This window comes from Adiantum capillus-veneris, chromosome 1 (assembly GCF_014529385.1).
Source record: "Adiantum capillus-veneris isolate H3 chromosome 1, ASM1452938v2, whole genome shotgun sequence".
Lineage (NCBI taxonomy): Eukaryota > Viridiplantae > Streptophyta > Polypodiopsida > Polypodiales > Pteridaceae > Adiantum > Adiantum capillus-veneris.
In genome coordinates, this window is record NC_140931.1 from 55,715,608 (window position 1) to 55,736,301 (window position 20,694).

General features: G+C 39.6%; 1 protein-coding gene across 1 annotated transcript in view; it reads right to left on the reverse strand.

Moving 5' to 3' along the window:
• Positions 1-1,039: 1,039 nt before the first annotated feature.
• Positions 1,040-20,694, reverse strand: part of LOC147464833 (uncharacterized) — a 135,581-nt gene continuing 115,926 nt past the window's right edge. Inside the window, exon 7 of the mRNA XM_086522204.1 lies at positions 1,040-1,185. Within this exon, the coding sequence (XP_086378330.1) occupies positions 1,040-1,185 (146 nt within the window). The remainder of the gene's footprint in view (positions 1,186-20,694) is intronic.

The window sequence follows — 20,694 nt, forward strand, 5'->3', positions numbered from 1 at the left end:
TTCTATCATTACAAGAATGACATGGACTTGCACTTTACAACTTCAAGCATGTGGAACAAAGATAAAAGAAACATTTTCCTAAAAGAGAAGACAAATGATATAAAATACTAATCTTTCACACTCAATCACCCATATCTAACTTACAGTATTATCTAACAAGCCCTTGGACCTTCTGAATTCAATAAAAATTTCTAGAGTGCACAAAGAAAAATAGAGTTCATATACACACATACTATCTCACATTTATGCACAAGGTATTAAAATCCTTGCCTGAAAAATCCTCTTTGTCTTGCTTGCAAAAACCCATGTCAAACAACTCTCTAATTTTTACCATGCCCTTGTTAAAAGATGCCCATGCTTCTCGATAATGTTTCACAAGGAAGGATTTCCCAACGGTGGCATACATATCTTTTACCTTCGTAGGATAGAAAATCCTATCATACGTTATTGGGCGCGCATCATTTTTAGGGATTCCTACATTACTTGTGATAAAGTCACTAACTACATCGGGTAAAGTAGGTTTGACATGAGATTCGGTGTTGTATTCTAGGGCTTTGCTTTGTGAGGTTAAGCTCATATTCTCGGAAGAATGAAAAAGGGTGATGTTTGACTCTTAGGAACAAATATGTGGCCACCCTCTAGTACCCTTTTAGACCAACCCACCAGAGCATGTCTATGGGCAACACTCTTTATGCCTATCTCACTCCAACCTTCACTAGTCATATACAAGCAAAGTTTTCCATTAATGCCACTGGAAAAAATAGCCTCAGAATATTCACGTGTACCACAAAACCTTTGCACAAAATTAACCACTGATAGAGTGTCCCATGATATCACCTTGGAGTTAGTGTCAAAGCTCACATCTTCAAAGCTACGAGCTAAATTCAGAACGCTTAGCATTGTACGTACCCTTTGGCAGCCATATCTGTCCTCGAAAATGCAGTTTATGGAGCTCGTGAAATAGCCCCTGTGAGCACCTGAGCTTGTCTTCTTGTTGCACGTATGACCCTGTTCAGAGTTTCAAATGGAGATGAGCCGTTTATATAGGAGCTCGGAGACGACCTGGCTGTGATAACAGCTTCTGCAGCGCACCCTTAAGGGCTCCGTACTGACTGGCCTTGATTACAGCTTTGCTGCGCAGCGCACCCTTAAGGGATCCGTACTGACTGGCCTTGATTATAGCTGCTGCATCGCACCCTTAAGGGCTCCGTACTGAGCTCGTCTCTAATGTCCCTCGCTCTCTCTGAGCCCAGCCTTGAGAGCCTTTTGTTGAGCTTGTTAGATGGCTTCCCTCCCTTTCAACTGCAGCTCGTATCCTCTCTTTGGCTGTCAATCAGTTGGCCGCCTTCATCCCCTCCAATCCCTTGGTAGTGCCTAGCTCCTGCAGTGTGCTCTGGCTTTTGAGCCCCCCCGTGCCCTCCTTTTATATTTCTCTGCAAGTGGTGTTGAGATGTAGAGAGAAAGACAGAGAGACGAGACAAGAGACACACCATATACGCTCCCAAAGACTGATTCATATTGAGGACAAGATACAAATATATAGGTGAGACCAAGTTGAGTAGAGTGAGCCATATATAGCTCCAACACCCCCACTCAAACAAAGGTCTCTAGCTTTGGATGAAAAAACCCTTGGGGAGTTCAAGGGAAAAACCCAAGCCCCTATACAATGTGAAAATATGAACCAGCCTTGTGGAACTGTTTGAAAACAGATAAGGCTTCATTTTTGTCTAAGTAGAAATACAGTCGTATACCTTGAGAAATCATCAATGAAAGTAATGAAGTAGCGATATTGTGATCTCAAAGAAGGTAGAGGTCCACATATATCATATGAACAATTCCAATATGTCATGAGAATGAGTTGTATTGGAAAGAGGAAAGGGTTTTCGATTGGTGTTTCCCAAGAGCACAAAATTCACAAATTCCCTTATGGGATGGGCTTTAAGATCCATGCCATGAACAAGATCACGACGTTGAAGATCAAGGAGTTTTGAGAAATCAGCATGATTAAAACGGTGATGCCATACTTGTAATCATGATCACCTGGAGCAGTGACAACATTTGCTACAGCATCGTTGAGAGAGAGTTCAAACAAATTACCATTTCGAGGAGCAGTGGCTATAGTTTGTCTCATCTTTCTCAATTCGGCATTTGGTATGATCAAATCCAACAAACAGACCAAGATCAACAAGTCTAGCAACTGAAAGAAGATTAAGTTGAAGATCTGGTACATGTAATACTCCTTGAAAAATTCGAGTGGAAAGAAGATAAGGTACCAAGATATAAGTCTCCCATACCCATTACTTGACAAGTAGTATCATCAGCAAGATAAACAACACGTGAACTGGCAATGGATGATAGTTATGGAGCCACTTAGACTGATATGTCATATTTCATGTAGCACCAGAATCGACAAAAAAAAAAAAAATGATCCATCGCAACTGAACATAGGACCCAGCTTGTTTCTGGTACAATTTTGTTTCGATGTTCAATAGCATATGCTCTATTCCGATCTGTGTCGAATCGACGCTTATAGCACATATGAGTGGGATGATCAGATCGTCCACAATATTCACAAGAATAAGAAGAAGAGTCTCTAGATAAACGTGGTTGTTTTGTGGTAATATTGTGTTCTTCATCATATTGACGTGCCCAACAATCATCTTCAGTATGGCCATTTCTGTTGCAGTAAGAACATTGCTTATTAGGGAATTTGAGACGAGAAGAAAATATTACCGCGACGGCCACCTCTGCGGTTTCCTCGTTGAAATGGACGCCTTCGACCATAAAACGCCCGTTTCATTTGTTGTGACTCAGTGTCCTCTTGTGAAATCATAGTTGTATCATGACTAGCATTACGATGTTCTTGACGTTGAGAGTATTCAATTAAAGACATGCAGGCTTGGTCAAAATCAAGACCATCTTTATTAGAGAGAATAGTAACAATGTTATCATAAAAAGAGTCCTTCACCGTATCAAGGAGAAGTGTAATCAGTTGCTTTTGTGGAACAGGATCATCGGCAGCAGCAAGTTGGTTAATAATAGATTTGAAAGATTCAATATGTCCCGTCATGGCAGTACCAACTTCATATTGTAACTTGTTAAGCAACCCTCTCAAATAAAGTATTTCTGTGACAGATTTCTTCTGAAAGTTTGCAATAAGGTACTTCCATACGTCGTGGGATAGGCAGTTCATACTTAGCAAGAAAAAGGGAATCAGTAACAGCAGAAAGAATATACCGACGAGCTGCTTTATCACGTCGTTGCCAATCCGTATAGGCAACATTCCAATCTTCAAATATAGGTCCTTCAGTGATAAGCACGTTATCATTATCCGTATCAACAGGCTGAGGCGGACAAACACGATTTTTCAAGAACAACATCGGAGAGTTCATCGCCTTCACGAATTAACAACATCTTTGTTTTCCAGCCTGGAAAACCTTGACCTGGAAAGGAGGAACAGAACGATGGCCAGAAAGAAAGCCGTTGACGAGAATATTCATAGCCATATCTTGTTGCGAGAAGAAGTATAAGATAAGATCGCAGAATTTGCACACCATATATGGTGAAGGCCACAATTGAGAATGAGAGAGATATGAGGACTGCGTTCTGTCAACGATAAACGTAAGAACGATGCTCAAGGAACGTCGAAAGATGTGAGAGACGTCACCCAAAAAAGGCAGGGTAAAGGAGACGTTAAAAATAAAAGAGTCCTCAAAATAGAGTGGCGTGAGATGCAAGATTGACGGCCACAATAAGAATAGCAAAAAGCTAAATCTTCTCGAAAATGTTAACGCCAAAATAAGAAAAACGATCGCGGACGCTTCACGAAGAAGTAGGACGAAGAAAGCTGCGTCAAGCTCAATTGAAGTAAAAACAGCATAACTTTCTGTTGAGAACTCCGATTGGCGCAAACCTAGAACTCGAATCGAAGAGCTCGAGGAGACGAACAAGTTTTTAGGGTTCTTACTATCCAGGTACTCCAAATCGAAGAGCTCGAGGAGACGAACAAGCTTTCCCGTTTCTCCAAATTTTGAGCAGAACAGCAAGAAAAATTGAGATGAAGTTCAGGGTGTCATCAACAAGAAAACGTAATCAACGATTAGATTGATTAGCAATAAACGCCATAGAAAACACTAATAGTATTCTTCTTAACACAAAACAACCACAGTTAACAAGAATCAATGCTCAAAAACAAAATTTGTAGCAATTTTTGAATCTTACATGCAAATCGCATACACATACTGTTTTGTCACCATGAATTGAATCGGCGCGTGATCGTTACTTCTGCTCTGATACCATGTTGAGATGTAGAGAGAAAGAGAGAGAGACGAGACAAGAGACATACCATATAAGCTCCCAAAGACTGATTCATGTTGAAGACAAGATACAAATATATAGGTGAGACCAAGTTGAGTAGAGTGAGCCATAAATAGCTCCAACAAGTGGGAGCCTGCGCAGCATATACGCAACCGCTCCATCCTTCACTTCACGCACACAATATACCCCTTGCTCTACCAGTCGACAGTGGCTTGATAAGGAGGACTCCCACTAAGGAGCTTATTCAAGCTTGGCGCGCGGTCGTAATACAACAAAGTGAAGTAATAGTATTAGCAAAGTGAAGCTGACATTTGAGGAGAAGCCTTGTGCGTTCGCTACGCTGATCTGTGCATAGCCAAACTAGAACGTTCAACGCGCTCTATGTATAGCTAGAGAATACAGAAATTAGCTGTGGCGGGATATGAAGATGGAGTGTCGATTTAGATTGTAGCTACTAACAGAATTTGTGTGTGTGTGTGTTTGGAGGGAAACTTGAAACGTGACTGCTTTGCCTGTAAAAGCTTATTGAATCGAATATTGGTTTTGCCAGAATTCATAATTGTAAGAAACGGCGCCCAATAGCCCTCCATAATGACGCTACAGACTCACGTGGACTCGTGGAGAGAGAGAGAGAGAAGTAAAGCAATGTGTGTGTGTGTGGTTGTTGAGCTTCACTAGAGTCTGCCGCTAGCCAGCGTGACCCACTCCTAGCCAGCGTCGAATTCATGGAGCCTGGAAACAGTTCGCTAGTCCATACATTTTCATTGGACCATTTTGTAGCATATACCTCTTGATATAGATATAATTTGTCCATTGTAGCAAATTCCGATTGATCTATATATTCGTTTAGTTTACATAAAATATATGCAAAATCTAGCAGATAATTTTATATAACTTGTTATTCTATGTGACATATATACCGAGTTGTATATATACATGGACATTGTTCATCTATACACGAGTAACATACTGTGATTGTAGGTTATTGTTTATATCCTATCTCACTATCCAACTATACCATACATGCAATTTTTACCATTATTATCATGCACTATATTTTACGTAGGTAATTGCATCCATTATAAACATCTTATCATAATTATTATCCCACGTTATTATCCTCGAGTATATCTCTAATTAATTTATATCCTATCAAGGTGTTATGTTCATACCCCTTGATATACATCTACATTTAATATCAATTGTTCATTGGGCTCGTCGTAATAATTACATGCGGTATCATAATCATTATCATGCACTATCCTCTTAGATCTCTAAATACACCCTATATATATCTAGTGGATATCAAAAACATGCTCTACATCACATGGTGCAACTAAAATAGAGCTTGCATAATTATATTTGTCTAATGTATACTATCTTGTGAGATATATAGGGAATGTCTAGTGCTAAGTTATCTAAACATGATATTCTAGGTACATATGGAGTTGTATACATGCATGGACACTATCCATCTATAGAAGGGGTATTATAATGGTTGTTATCAAGGTTAAATATGTATATCCTAACTCACTAACAGCTCCCCACATTAATATATCCACACATATATACATATATATCGAGGCTCGGTAGCTCCAAACACTGTACGTACATACACATTATCTTAGACATTAATAATAATGTGGTAGTGTGGATTGTTTTAATTTTTCATAACTCCACTATTTGAGCCTCCTATTTGAACTCTCAATCATCATCATAACCTAATCTAGGCTATCATGAAGTAGACTAGAGGCCGCATCGTAATTATTATCTTGTATTGTTTATATCGTAGGTCGGATATATTGAAAATATATAACAAATTCCTATTGATCTATATATTCGTTTAATTTATATAAAATATATGCAAACTCTAGCAAATATGTTTAGAGAACTTGTTATTCTATGTGTATATATGGAGTTGTATATATACATTGACATTGTTCATGTATACACAAGGTATCATATTGTGATTGTAGGTTATTGTTTATATCCTATCTCACTATCTAACTATACCATACATGCAATTTTGTTATTATTCTCACGCACTATATTTGAAGTTATAAGTAATTGCATTGATTGTAAACATCTTATCATAATTATTGTCTCACATTATTAGCACTCATTAAGTATTGAGTGTATCTTAAATTAATTTTTATCCTATCAAGGCGTTATGCATTTACCTCTTGATATACATCTTCATTTGATATATAGTTTTTCAAAAATATGTAGGACATTCATATACTAAGTCATTATTCAATTACTAGACTCACGGCACCATGATTATTATCAAACACTATTTACATTGTATATCATAATAAATAGTAAAAACATATATCTGTGTTGTAACAACAAATGCAAATGATATGTGCGTATACATGTGGGGTTAATACGGGTACCTATAAACATGCAGGACACTATCCATCTATTCATGTGTATATGTAGGGACACTATAGAACTATGCAAGGGTAACATATACGTTTTAGTTAGTGTTTATATCGTACATCAATATGCAACTAGACTAGCAGTGCTGCTATTATGGTAGGGAGACTATCGAACTATTCCAGGGGAAATATACATTCTAGGTTAGTTTTAATTATATCGTATATTACTATCCAAGTAGACTAGCGGTGGCGTTATTATCTTTGCTACAACAACGAATGAAAATTATATATACGTATACATATGTGGGGACATCTTGGCCTAGTTAAAATTTCTTTCCGATTGACATCTTGTGTTGGTTACACGTGAGGTATACAATGTCATGGACGGGTTGTAGCTCTTAGGCCCAATCACACACGTCCACCTCGACGTGCGCGACTTTGAGTTGGCACAATACCATCGGTGCCGCATGTTGTTTGGAAAATCAAAAGTATACCCTGGGTTACCTCCTCGCCCACAACAAGATAGCGACAGAATTACAAATTCTGAAGCGTGCAAAAACAAGAGAGGGGCTGCGAACCACCAACGTCCCCAGCAAGAGACGCAAGCCATTACAGCTATGCTACACTGTTTCGAAGTTGGTCCTTAGGAAATTAGCAAACTACCTCTCTAATTTTTGCAAATTCCCAAAATACCCCTCAAATTTCAAAGATTGATTGCCATTCAATAGAAGATGCTAAAACTAGAGTTTGAGTTGGTTATGTAGTTTTTGGAGACTATGAACTTCATTATTTGTAAACATAATTGCCCTTTTTCGTGAGTGCTTACACTTGAAAACGCCTCTCATTGCTCAATTGTCCAAAAAGAATAATGATTGGAATATCTTTAGGCCACCGAAATAGATACAATGGTATTTGGGAATTTTTCAAACTTGATAGGTAGTTGGAATTTCCACAAATTAGTGGGGTATTTGGCCTTACATAATAATTACAATATATGTGAGCTACAATATAGTCTAGTTGGATAGTGGATAGTAAAGTCATTATTGGACTCAAACTTTTGTCTACTTATATCAACATAGCCTGGTATAATGGTCACACGTCTCGTCATTGCTTCCCAAGCCCGCCCAGTCTAGCCAAGATCCAATATGATTTGTGTAAACGTGTAGGATAATTATTACACCCCTTATATAAATTGATAATGTCCCTACATGTATACATTTATAGATGGATAGTGCCCCTACATGTAAATAATTTGACATATTATCTCTATACATGTATGTACATAATATTCACAATGGCCATCCATGTAAACTGGACATTTTGATACTATGTCCATGTCAAGATATAGACACAATTAATATATGGATTCCGTACATCTTTTAGAAAAATTATATATTAAATGAAGATGTATATCAAAAGGTATCAACATAACAAAGATAAAATAATCTCACATATTATCTCCAGGTAGGTATACATATTATTCAAAATGGTGATTCGTGTAAAATGGACCTTTTGATATTATGTCCATGTCAAGATATAGACTATTAATATGGATGTCCTACATATTTTTGGAAAACTATATATTAAATGAAGATGTATATCAAGGGGTATCAACATAACACCTTGATAGGATATAAATTAATTAGAGACATACTCGAGCAATAATAGGGTGCGATAATAATTATGATAAGATGTTTACAATCCATGCAATTACTTATAACTTCGAATATAGTGCGTGATAATATAACAAAATTGCATGTATGTTATAGTTAGATAGTGAGATAGGATATAAACAATAACCTACAATCACAGTATGATACCTTGTGTATAGATGAACAATATCAATGTATATATACAACTCAATATATACACATAGAATAACAAGTTCTATAAACATACTTGCTAGATATTTGTTATATATTTTCCATATATGCGACCTACGATATAAACAATGCAAGATAATAATTACGATGCCGCCTCTAGTCTACTTCATGATAGCCTAGATTAGGTTATGATGATGATTGAGAGTTCAAATAGGAGGCTCAAATAGTGGAGTTATAAAAATTAAAACAATCCACACTACCACATTATTATCAATGTCTAAGATAATGTGTATGTACGTACATGTGTTTGGAGCTACCGAGCACTCGATATATATGTATATATGTGTGGAGATATTAATGTGGGGAGCTGTAGTGAGTTAGGATATACATATTTAACCTTGATAACAACCATTATAATACCCCTTCTATAGATGGATAGTGTCCATGCATGTATACAACTCCATATGTACCTAGAATATCATGTTTAGATAACTTAGCACTAGACATTCTTTATATATCTCACAAGATAGTATACATTAGACAAATATAATTATGCAAGATCTATTTTAGTTGCACCGTGTGATGTAGAACATGTTTCTGATATCCACTAGATATATATAGGTTGTATTTTAGAGATCTAAGAGGATAGTGCATGATAATGATTATGATACCGCATGTAATTATTACGACGATCCCAATGAACAATTGATATTAAATGTAGATGTATATCAAGGGGTATGAACATAACACCTTGATAGGATATAAATTAATTAGAGGTATAATCGAGGAATAATAACGTGCGATAATAATTATGATAAGATGTTTATAATGCATGCAATTACCTACGTCAAATATAGTGCATGATAATAATGGTAAAATTGCATGTATGGTATAGTTGGATAGTGAGATAGGATATAAACAATAACCTACAGTCACAGTATGTTACCTCGTGTATAGATGAACAATGTCCATGTATATATACAACTCGGTACATACGTTGTCAGGAGTTTTTTAGAGAAAGGGATTGCGCATATGTATATATACATGCATGGTGCATCAAATAAAGGATTTCCCCATCTCCATACCAGGGGGCCCACTGTGTACAGGTAGGGCCCCGTTACATAGTGCAGCGATGTACATAATTATAGCGTATTTTATTTCACTATATAATAAAAGAGGAGTTTGTTGTAGCTGTATAAAAGACTTCTCGAGGAAGCTATCCGGGCCGACGACATGATAAGCAGTGTGTCAGATGGCATCTAGTGCGTCAGGAGGGCGAATGGGTCAATACTTGCACGCGCAGAAGTATGGACACGACGTGGGTGTTATCTTGTGATACTTATGCAGAAAGGTTATCATGAGGAACACTTTTTGGGGCCACTTCACGTGGTTGCGGGATGCATTATTTGGAAAAACTGAGTGCCAGGTGTGCGGATGATGCAAAAAGGTGACAACTATGCACTGCGAGGTCTGTTTTTTCGCCTGTTTGGGGTCCGTTTGAGGACATCTAAAAGGCCACGGGTGCCAAACTAATAAAGCTAAGTGTGGGAACTGAAAAAACTGAGAGAAGACCAGAAAAAACATGGAGAAGAGAGGAGGAACAGCCGCAAGTGTGTTTTTTTTGCTTTTTTTGGAGCATTTTTTGGCCCTAAACTGCTCATCCGAGGTCGGATTTGAGCACTTTGACATTGTAGACTGGGGTTTTGGGGCGTTCTGGACACAATGGCGCTGTCCATTTTGCCAAATTCCTCACAGATTTTTTTGCTTTTTTTCTGTGTAATCTTCTCCGTGAGTGAAGCCTCTGCTTAACTTTGTGGTTGTATCTGGTGTATTTCCTCAATACTGTGTAGACTATTTGCCCCATTGGTGTTGGGCTGAGCTTCATTGAGTCTAACAACAGCAATTTGCCTCCTTTGAGCTGAATTGAGAGTGTGTGTGTGAGTGTGTATGTGTGAGTGTTTAGTGGGGAAGTCGGAAATCTCTCTCTTCTCACTCCGTCTGTGTGTTTCCTATCTCGGCCAGGCTGGTTGTGTAAGCCGAGTGGTGCCCCATAGTGTGTGTGTATCTTCCCAAGAGTGTGTGTCGGGTCATTATAGAGGCGTTGTGTGTGTTTCCATCCCGCTCACATTCTTTTGGCGCCCCCACTGAGGATCTTCTTCGAGTACCTTCTGCTTCGAGCTTCAAGGTTCAAGATACAGGTTACAGGTTACAGGCTACAGGGACAGGTATAGGTATAGGTGGTTCACAGAGGTACAGGTAGCTGGAGTACAGTGATATACTAGCAGTGATGTCACTTGTTGTTGTTGTGGGGGTATGCATCACTTGGCACCTATTTGAGCGCATTGTCTGCTGGATTGTACGTTACTTGTGGAAACTGCCATTGTACTCATTTGTGGAGCTATACTTGGTTGTATTTGGCAGTCCCAGCCATTTCTGAGACTTGGTCTGGAAGATAGTCATTTCTAAGACTTGACTATACGCGATTTGCATTAGCCTTCGTGTGAGGGTCGATAGCATGAGGTTTTTATTGAGCTGGGGGATTCTTAAATGTAGAGATCCTTTCGGTGATACAGGTAGCTGGAGCACCCTTTTTGTGACCTTGCCATAGGCTATGTACTAGTGAATCCTACTTGATGCTCGGGTTCTATTGTTGACAGTTTATGCATACATATACAGTCTATATTTTGGGTTCCTACTACTCTATTTCTGGGGAAACTCTGCCAAAATTTTTCCAAGTTATGATGGCTGGTTTTTTGGTCTTTTGAGCCATTTATGCTGTTATGCTGCTGAAATTTTGGCAAAATCAGAGGTTAAGTCAGGTGTGCCTTCTTGGGAGCTTCATGGTTGGCTTTAATGGATGATCAAAATGCCCCTCAATTCACTCCATTTCATTTAACTCAAAGAATCCAGATAAATGTTCATGTGTCCAGGAAGATTTTTTCCAGCAATGCATAGTCTTTATGTTCGGGCCAAGAAGATTAAGAGAGATCCTGGAATGTCCTTTGCCTGTTGTAATTCCGATGATCAACTATGAAAACTCATTTGATGTGCATGTGTTTCTCCTTATCTAAAGTTGAGCTCCATTGAAGTTTCTGAGAATTGAGTCAGTAAAAGTTTTGGGTTCTTGCACGTGTGTTCAAAGGGTTCTCAAAGCATTGAAACTTGGGTAGCCATGGCTTTCTCTTATCCGGAGTTTCATGGAAGAAGTGATGAAGATGTGGAAGACTTTCTGGAAAAGATGGAGGTTGCCTGCATTAGCAACCAGATTCATGACCCTGTGCAGATGTTACGTGTTCTCCAAATTTTTTGAAGAGTGATGCACACGATTTTGGTCCAAAGCATTTGAAGAGGAGTTGCGTGTAGCGGATCCACCTATCAGATTGAGTTGGGACAATCTACGACATGGTTTGGAAGTGGAGTTTGTGAAGATAGAAGATCCTGACAAAGTGTGGCAAGAAGTATAGGCTTTGGTGCAAAAGGAAGGTGAGCCAGTAGATGCGTACATACGTAAGTTTTCATTGGCATGGGAGCGAATGTGCAAGGCCTTAGGACCACAGGTACCCCCGCCTGACATGATGAAGAAGGACAAGTTCTTAGCTGGTCTTTGGGAGAATATACATTGGAGAGTGGAGCTAAAGAAGCCTAGGACATATGAAGATGCACTAGAGGTAGCAAGGAACAAAGAGTGGAAGCTGAGATAAATGAGACAGTTAGGGGTGGAGTCTTTGCCCATGAGGTCTGAATTTCAGCCTATTGACTCTTTACAAGGTCGCATGCCAGGGGTTCATCATGAACCAGTGGTTCCTGTTACTACTTAGGTTATGCCAGCAGGGTTCACTACAGCAGTGCAAGATGATGGGCTAAGGCAAGACATGAGGCAAATGGTAGATTTGATGAAGAATCTCAGCGTAAACATGCTAGGTCAAGTGGGAAATAATCGAGGTCAAGGAGGTTTGCAAATCAGCCAGGAGGTGAAGAAAGGCCTAGGAATGGTGTTGGACAAAGCAATGGTAGGTTTTGGAGGCAGACGCCCACATGTTACAATTGTGGAGAGTTGGGTCACATCAGCCCGCAATGTGATAAGCCACCAAGGATGGGGGGAGACATGTATCCATTGCCAAGACAGGTGTTAACTAGGTCAAATGATTATGGCATCGAAATTAAGGGAGATAAAGGAACCAGTGGATTAACCCAAGAGGAAAAGGGAAAGACAAAAGTGTTAAGTGTAGTCACCTTGGAGAAGGCATCAAAGCTAGAGGATAGATTAGTGATGCCTATTGGGAAGAGGACCACAGAGGATAAGGAAGGAAGAAGTGCCCCAGGTCCTAGTAAGAAGAAAGGAAAGAGCCATGAAGGCGAGGATGTCAAGGCCAAGAGGAAAAGGAGAGCTCGTCGAAAGTTTCATGTTTCAGATTTTCCACTAGGGGATGGGCAATTAAGCTATGACTTGAAGGAGGATCTGACGATCAGGAAGGCAGATGTTACTTTTGGGCAGCTTATAGAGATGGTGCCTAAGCTAAAGCGACAGTGGAAGAGGATGGTTAACCCAATGGAGAAAGAGCCAGAGAGAGGTTCAGTAAAGGTGTTGGCAATGGATGAGCTACCAGACATTTGTCCAATAGTAGATGTGTGGCATAAAAGGAAAAATTTGGGACAAGGTTATGTGGATGGCGGAGCCCAAATATGCGTCATAACACACTCATGCGTTGAGAAGATGGGTCTCACAGTGCTGGGGTGTCAGGTTTTCGGATCAGATTGGCAAACCATCAAAAAGTAAAATGCTTGGGTGTTGTAAAGAGCTTAGAAGTGGAGGCATATGATGCAAAGGCAGTGGTTGATTTTCATGTGATGCCAGCAGGGTTGGGAGCATATCCTATTATACTGGGCAGACCATGGTTACATGCAGTGGGGATGTTCAAGATCGGTGACATGGTACGATTAGCCTCTATAGAAATACAAGTACCAAGAAGCTTTATAATATGGACACAAGGAAACGATTAGAGGAGCTTTATGAAGATGAGGATGAGTCTAGTGATGAAGACTCTTCCACGGTGACAGATGAGGATAGTGATAGCACTACCAGCAGTGATGAGGATGCTGATGTTGAATTTCTTTTGATGGAGAAAGAAATCCAGGAGTTTGGTTAGTTGCATTTGCGAATGAGGTTGAAGATGAAAGTGAAGGGCCTTATGAAGTGATTGAAGGGCTGATGCAAACCAAGGTTGAGTTGTCAAAGAAGCAGGAATTGATGACACAAATGATCAGTGGAGACCTCTCAACTATGGAGAAGGATATATATTTGCACATGCTGGCTAGTTTTCCTGATTTGTTCATTACTTCATATGAAGAGATCAGAGGGTTCAAGGGCGAAGAGATGCATATAGAGCTGAAAGAAGGTGCTAAGCCAGTGCGGCAAAGGCTAAGAAGGATGGGTCAAGAGCAAATGGAAGCCTTGCGAGAAGAGGTGGACAAGTTATTGAAGGCAGGGTTCATAGTCCCTGTGGAGACCACAGAATGGGTGAGTCCAATTGTAGTCAGTCCAAAGAAGGATGGGAAGTGGAGAATCTGTGTAGATTTTAAACCCTTAAACACAGCCACTAAGAAGAACCCATATCCTCTTCCATTCATCGATCAGATCTTGGATTTAGTGGCAGGTTATGAGAGGTAGAGTGTGTGTGATGGTTTTTTCAGGCTATTTTCAATTGAAGATTGCTCTTAAAGACCGCACAAAGACCACTTTTATTACGCCATGGGGCTGCTATTGCTACACAGTATTTCCCATTTGGGTTGTCAAATGGACCTTCCTTCTATCAAGAGAGAGCAAATTGGGTGTTGGAACCATTCATTGGTAGTTGTGTTAAAGATTTTATGGATGACTTCTGTGTTTATAGCAGTAGGGCTGAACACCATGAGAAGCTGCAGATGGTATTGGCTCGATATGATGAATGTGGAGGACAACTAAATCCAAAGAAATGTCATCTAGCACAGCCAAGGGTGAAGTTATTGGGCCATATGGTGTCAGAAAATGGCATTGAGGCTGATCTAGAAAAGGTTAAGTCTATTATTCTTCTTCCATCACCTACGAGTACGAAGCAAAGTGAAGTACATAGCAAGGTTTATTCCATTGTCTTCTCAGATTATTTATCCATTAGAACAAGTGGAAAAGCATGATCCATTGCAATGGGATGACAACTATGAAGAAGTGTTTCAAAGAGGTGAAAGAGGTGTTAGGGGGGTTGTCAGCCATACAGGCTCCTGATTGGGAGCAAGTGTTTTATGTAAATCCATCAGTAGGGGAGGATGCCATTGGAACCATGCTATTGCAAAAGGGGAAGGGCAGCCATTATATGAGGCCAGTGTATTGTGCAAGCCGTGTGAAGCTGGTAGCAGAGAGAAAATTCTTGGAAGTAGAGCTAGTGATGGCCAGTGTAATATTTGCTTGTCGACGATTTCGTCATTACTTGCTACCACGAACTTTTGTTTTCTTGACGAGCTATGCCTTTTTGCCATAGTTAATTAATGTCACTAACATGTCAAATGTGGTCAAGAAATGGATAATTTAGCTGCAAGAATTTGAGTTCTCTTTTCTAGTGAAGATAGTACAAGGGCTACCCTAGCTGATTTGTTGACCTACAAGGAGAATCCCCTTATTGTTAAGGAAGAGGTGGTGAGAAAGGTAGTTGAAGAAGTGCCACAGATCAGCAATGCACATGTGTTGTTCTTTGATGGTTCATACAGAAAGAGCCATGATGCGGCTTCAGGGGTATAGCACTTTATGATCCAGAGGGGAAGCTAGTATGCAAGAGAGGGTTCAAATTGGATGCTCATAGTAACAATGAGGCTGAATATGCTACTCTGGAAGCCGATTACACATTTGTTTGAAGCATGGGGTTCGAAGGTTGAGCATAAAAGGTGATGCCTTGTTAGTGGTGAAGCAAGTGCTGGGTGTGTGGAAGAGCAAGAACACCTCATTGAAGGAAATGTGCTTCAGAATTAAAGGCCTGTTAAAAATTTTCAAAGCATGGAGAATCACACATTGAACGTGCTCTAAATGGAGAGGCACATGAAGCAGCTCAAGGCATGATTGGGGAGCTATTTGTGTTGAGGACCACTTTACCTCTTTATCATGGCCGGGAAAGTTTGGCTCAAGAAGAGGAGTTTTTGCTAACAGGAATCATTCCAAAGGAGATTCAGAAGTCTAAGAAGTATGGTTTTGTGCGTAGAGCATACAGGTACAAATTGATTGGTGATGTCTTATACATGAAAGGGGCTGATCTCGTGTTGAGACGTGTACCTTGGCAAGAGGAGCTTTATAGAGTGTTGGAAGAGAATCATGAAGACGCATGTGGTGGCCATTTTTCTGATCTAAAGATCACCTTGCATAAGATTTTGCAAGAGGGGTATGTATGGCCTAGTTTGCACAAGGATGTTTGTTGAGAGAGAAGGAGAGAGCACATAAGTAGAACCCCAAAGTGTGTAGAATACACACATGAGATGATGTATATATAGAGGGGACCTAGGTGCCATATATAGAGAAGCCATATATTGAGTAGCTTCACATATAAGCTCAACACCCCCGCTCAAATAAGGGTCCCTAACTGTGGATGAAAAAACCCTTGGGGGATCAAGGGAAAAACCCACATCTCTATATACACCCACCGTTATATTATAAAAATCATTGAATATACAAATGTTTACGAGGAGCTACATCACTCCTTTTACATTGAATGTTTTATGAGGAGTTACATTACTCCTATCCTATCAAATACAATAATGAATACAAAGGTTCAATAAAGAGGTGTAAAAGCTATCGATTAGCTTGTAATCAAAAGTGTCTCCGTGAATCTGCTGTGTAGCTTGTCATCAATATCGCATCACCAAACATGTCTTCATGTTGTCATCAATATCGCATCACCAAACATGTCTTCATGTTGTCATCAATATGGCATCACCAAACATATCTTCATAAATCTTTTATTGTCACCAAGTTTGTCCTCATAAAATCAATTCTTTGATCAATCCTACATAGATCATAGACTCCAAAAAAAAATATGTCATGAAAATTATTAGCATCGTTAATGAAATAATTACGTTCACAATGCCATAAGAGATGGTTCGCGACGCCACTCTTTTGACGACATATATACACACGACAACATATGGTACCTAAAGTATAAACGTAAAAGTACAAAATGTGTGATTACGTGATACAAATGATATGTTATATACTACATAAAACAACATTTATCAATGTAGTGATCAATGAATACCATCAAAGTATTAACAAAATATCATCATTATATCAATAAAAATGAATAAATAATCATGGTATCAACGAAAAGCATCATGATATCACCGAGAATAATCATTGTATCAACGAAACAACATCATGGCATCACCGAGAATAACCATGGTATCAACGAAACATCATCATAGCATCACCGAGAAGAACCATGGTATCAACGGAACAACATCATGGTATCACCGAGAATAACCATGGTATCAACAAAACATCATCATGGTATCAACAAAAATCACCATGGAATCAACGAAATATCATCATGGAATCACCGAGAATAACCATGGTATAAACGAAATATCATCATGGCACCACCGAGAATAACCATGCTATGCTATCAATGACATATCATCATGGTATCAATGAAAATCACCATGACCAAAGTATTAACAAAACATCATCATGGTACCATCAAAATCACTATGGTATCAATGAGAAATTATCAATAAAGCGACGTAAACTATATCTCTAAAAGAATAATTATACGAGAATCAATGAACGAGTATATCATATAACAAAAGATCATGTACCAACAGTAGCTCGATAGAATTTGGACGATCATCAACGGCTCGACTGAATCGGAACGATGTGTAACTGGCTTCTGCAACAAAGTTACGTCAGTAACAAATATATGATTGATGAAGAAAAATATAATTGAGAAGTTTTCAATTATGAGAAAAATCAAAAGCAAAAAGTAAAATTTTGATTTTCAAACATATTCGCAGTCCGAGACGATAACCCAAAATCGGTGCAGAATTAGAGAAACTTTCTTCTGCAAAGTTATAGACCACATCGATTCCAATCCCCATCGCGGGTAGTTTCTTCTGCAAAGTTGTAGAACACATCGATTCCGGTCTCTCACGCGGGTAGTTTCTGCAAAATCGTTTTCAATAAGCAGAAAAATAAAAAACAAAAAACGGAAATTGCTTTTTAGGTATGTACACAGTCCGCGAACGATAACTCAAAATTGGTGCAGAATTTGAAAACACTTTCTTCTCTAAAGTTGTAGACCACATCGATTCCGGTCTATCTCGCGGGTAGTTTCTGCAAAATCGTTTTCAATAAGCAAAAAAATCAAAAACAAAAAACAAAAATTGCTTGTCAGGTATGTACGCAGTCCGCGAACGATAACTCAAAATTGGTGCAGAGTTTGAAAACACTTTCTTTTGCAAAGTTGTAGACCACATCGATTCCGGTCTCTTGAGCGGGTATTTTCTGCAAAATCGTTTTCAATTAGCAGAAAAATCAAAAAACAAAAAGCAAAATTTGCTTTTCAGGTATATACGCAGTCCGCGAACGATAACTCAAAATCCGTGTAGAATTTGAAAACACTTTCATCTGCAAAGTTGTAGACCACATCGATTCCGGTCTCATTCGCGGGTAGTTTCTGCAAAATCATTTCCAATTAGCACAAAAATCAAAAATAAAAAGCGGAAGTTGCTTTTCAGGTATGTACACAGTCCGCGAACGATAACTCAAAATCGGTGCAGAATTTGAAAAAACTTCCTTTTGCAAAGTTGTAGACCACATCGATTCCGGTCTCTTGAGCGGGTAGTTTCTGCAAAATCGTTTCCAATTAGCACAAAAAATCAAAAACAAAACGCAAAAGCTGTTTTTCAGGTATGTACGCAGTCCGTCAACGATAACTCAAAATCGGTGCAGAATTTGAAAAAACTTCCTTCTGCAAAGTTGTAGACCACATCGATTCCGATTCCTTTCACGGGTAGTTTTTGCAAAATCAATTTTTGTCAGGAGAAAAAATCAAAAACAAAAACGTACTACTCTGATACCATGTTGAGAGAGAAGGAGAGAGCACAGAAGTAGAACCCCAAAGTGTGTAGAATACACACATGAGATGATGTATATATATAGGGGACCTAGGTGCCATATATAGAGAAGCCATATATTGAGTAGCTTCACATATAAGCTCAACAATGTTCACCATTGGTGTAGTCTTGCAATAGGTGTCAAGCATTTGGGAGAGAGTGTTGAAGCCAGAGCTACGAAAAACTATTATGGCGTTTGATGCGTTTGAAAAGTGGGGATTGATGCAATAGGCCCGTTACCTATCACAAGCAGGGGTAAAAGCTGTATCTTGACGACAGCGGACTATCTCTCTAGATGGGCAGAGGCTATACCAGTAAAACAGATCACTGCAAAGGATGTGGCAAAATTTTTGTATTATGAAATATGTTGCAAGTTTGGGGTGCCATTAGAGCTACTTTCAGATAAAGGGCCAGGATTTAGAGCTAAACTGCTAGACTTCTTATGCATAAACATGAAGATTAGGCACCAGCATACCACTCCTTATTACCCGCAGTGTAATGGCTTAAATGAAAGATTCAATGGTGAGTTGGTACAAATTGTTTCTCAAGTGACAGAGCACCAAGGAAAGAATTGGGATTTGGAATTGCCTAGTGCATTATGGGCTTACCGTACTTCGATGAAGACAGGTACAGGGTTTACTCCATTTCATTTTGGTGTATGGAAAGGAAGCACTATTGCTTGTGGAGGTAGAGTTGCCTGTGGTCAAGATGTTAGAGAAGTTGCTTGGGCCGCCTAGTGATGCATTCAAAGAGAGGCTCTTGCAGTTACAAGAGGTCCAGTTTGGATAGGATGAGCGCATTGGAGCATTATGGGCAAATGCAGGATAAGGATTAGGCAAAGATAAATGAAAAGGTCAAAAGTAAGGGTATCAAGTAACATGACTTGGTTTTGCGCTACAACATTAAGCTAGAAAACACCTTCCAAAACAAGTTTCAAATTAAGTGGGAAGGCCCTTTCAAGGTAGTGGAGTGTTTTTCCAAATGGCACATATCAGCTGGCTAACCTGGATGGTGTTCTACATAAGTCAAGGGTAAATGGATTGCGTCCTAAATTGTATCATGCTAGATTGATGATGGTGGAGCAAGATGAGCTGTCTGTGGATCAAGCATGTTGGTGAGGGATGAGGAGACTAGTGATGCGGCGAGTCTCATATCTCTCTTTGCTGCTGCTGATCATGAATGATCTAGCAGCTAGGGGATGGGAAAATTATGTCAGGAGTTTTTTGGAGCAAGGGATTCCGCATATGTACATATACATGCATGGTGCATCAAATAAAGGATTGCCCAATTTCCATAGCCAGGTGGTTACGTGGGGCCCACGTGTGTACAGGTAGGACAGGGTGTACATAGCGCAGCGATTTTCACTATTATCAGTACCAGTGTGTTTTTTCTACAATAAAGAAGAGTTGGCAGCGCGTAAAAATTCTCGAGGAAGCTATCTGCGGGCCGATGACATGAGGTAAGCAGGTGCGTCAGATGGCATCTAGTGGCGTCAGGAGGCGAATGGGGTCAATACTTGCACGCGCAGAAGTATGGACACGACGTGCGTGTTTTCTTGTGATAATTATGTAGAAAGGTCATCATGAGGACCACTTTTTGGAGCCACTTCTTGTGGTCGCGAGATGCATTATTTGGAAAAACTGAGTGCCAGGTGTGCGGATGATGCAAAAAGGTGACAACTATGCACTGCGAGGTCAGTTTTTGGCCTGTTCGGGGTCCGTTTGATGTCATCGAAAAGGCCACGGGTGCCCAACTAATAAATTTAAGTGTGGGAACTGAAAAAACTGAGAGAAGACCAGAAAAAAACGTGGAGAAGAGAGGTGGAACAGCCGCAAGTGTGTTTTTGCTATTTTTGGAGCATTTTTTGGCCCTAAACTGCTCATCCGAGGTCGGATTTGAGCACTTTGACATTGTAGACTGGGGTTTTGGGTGTTCCAGACGCAATGGAGCTGTCCATTTTGCCAAATACTCACAGATTTTCTGCTGTTTTTTCTGTGTAATCTTCTCCGGTGAGTGAAGCCTCTTCCTAACTTTGTGGTTGTATCTGG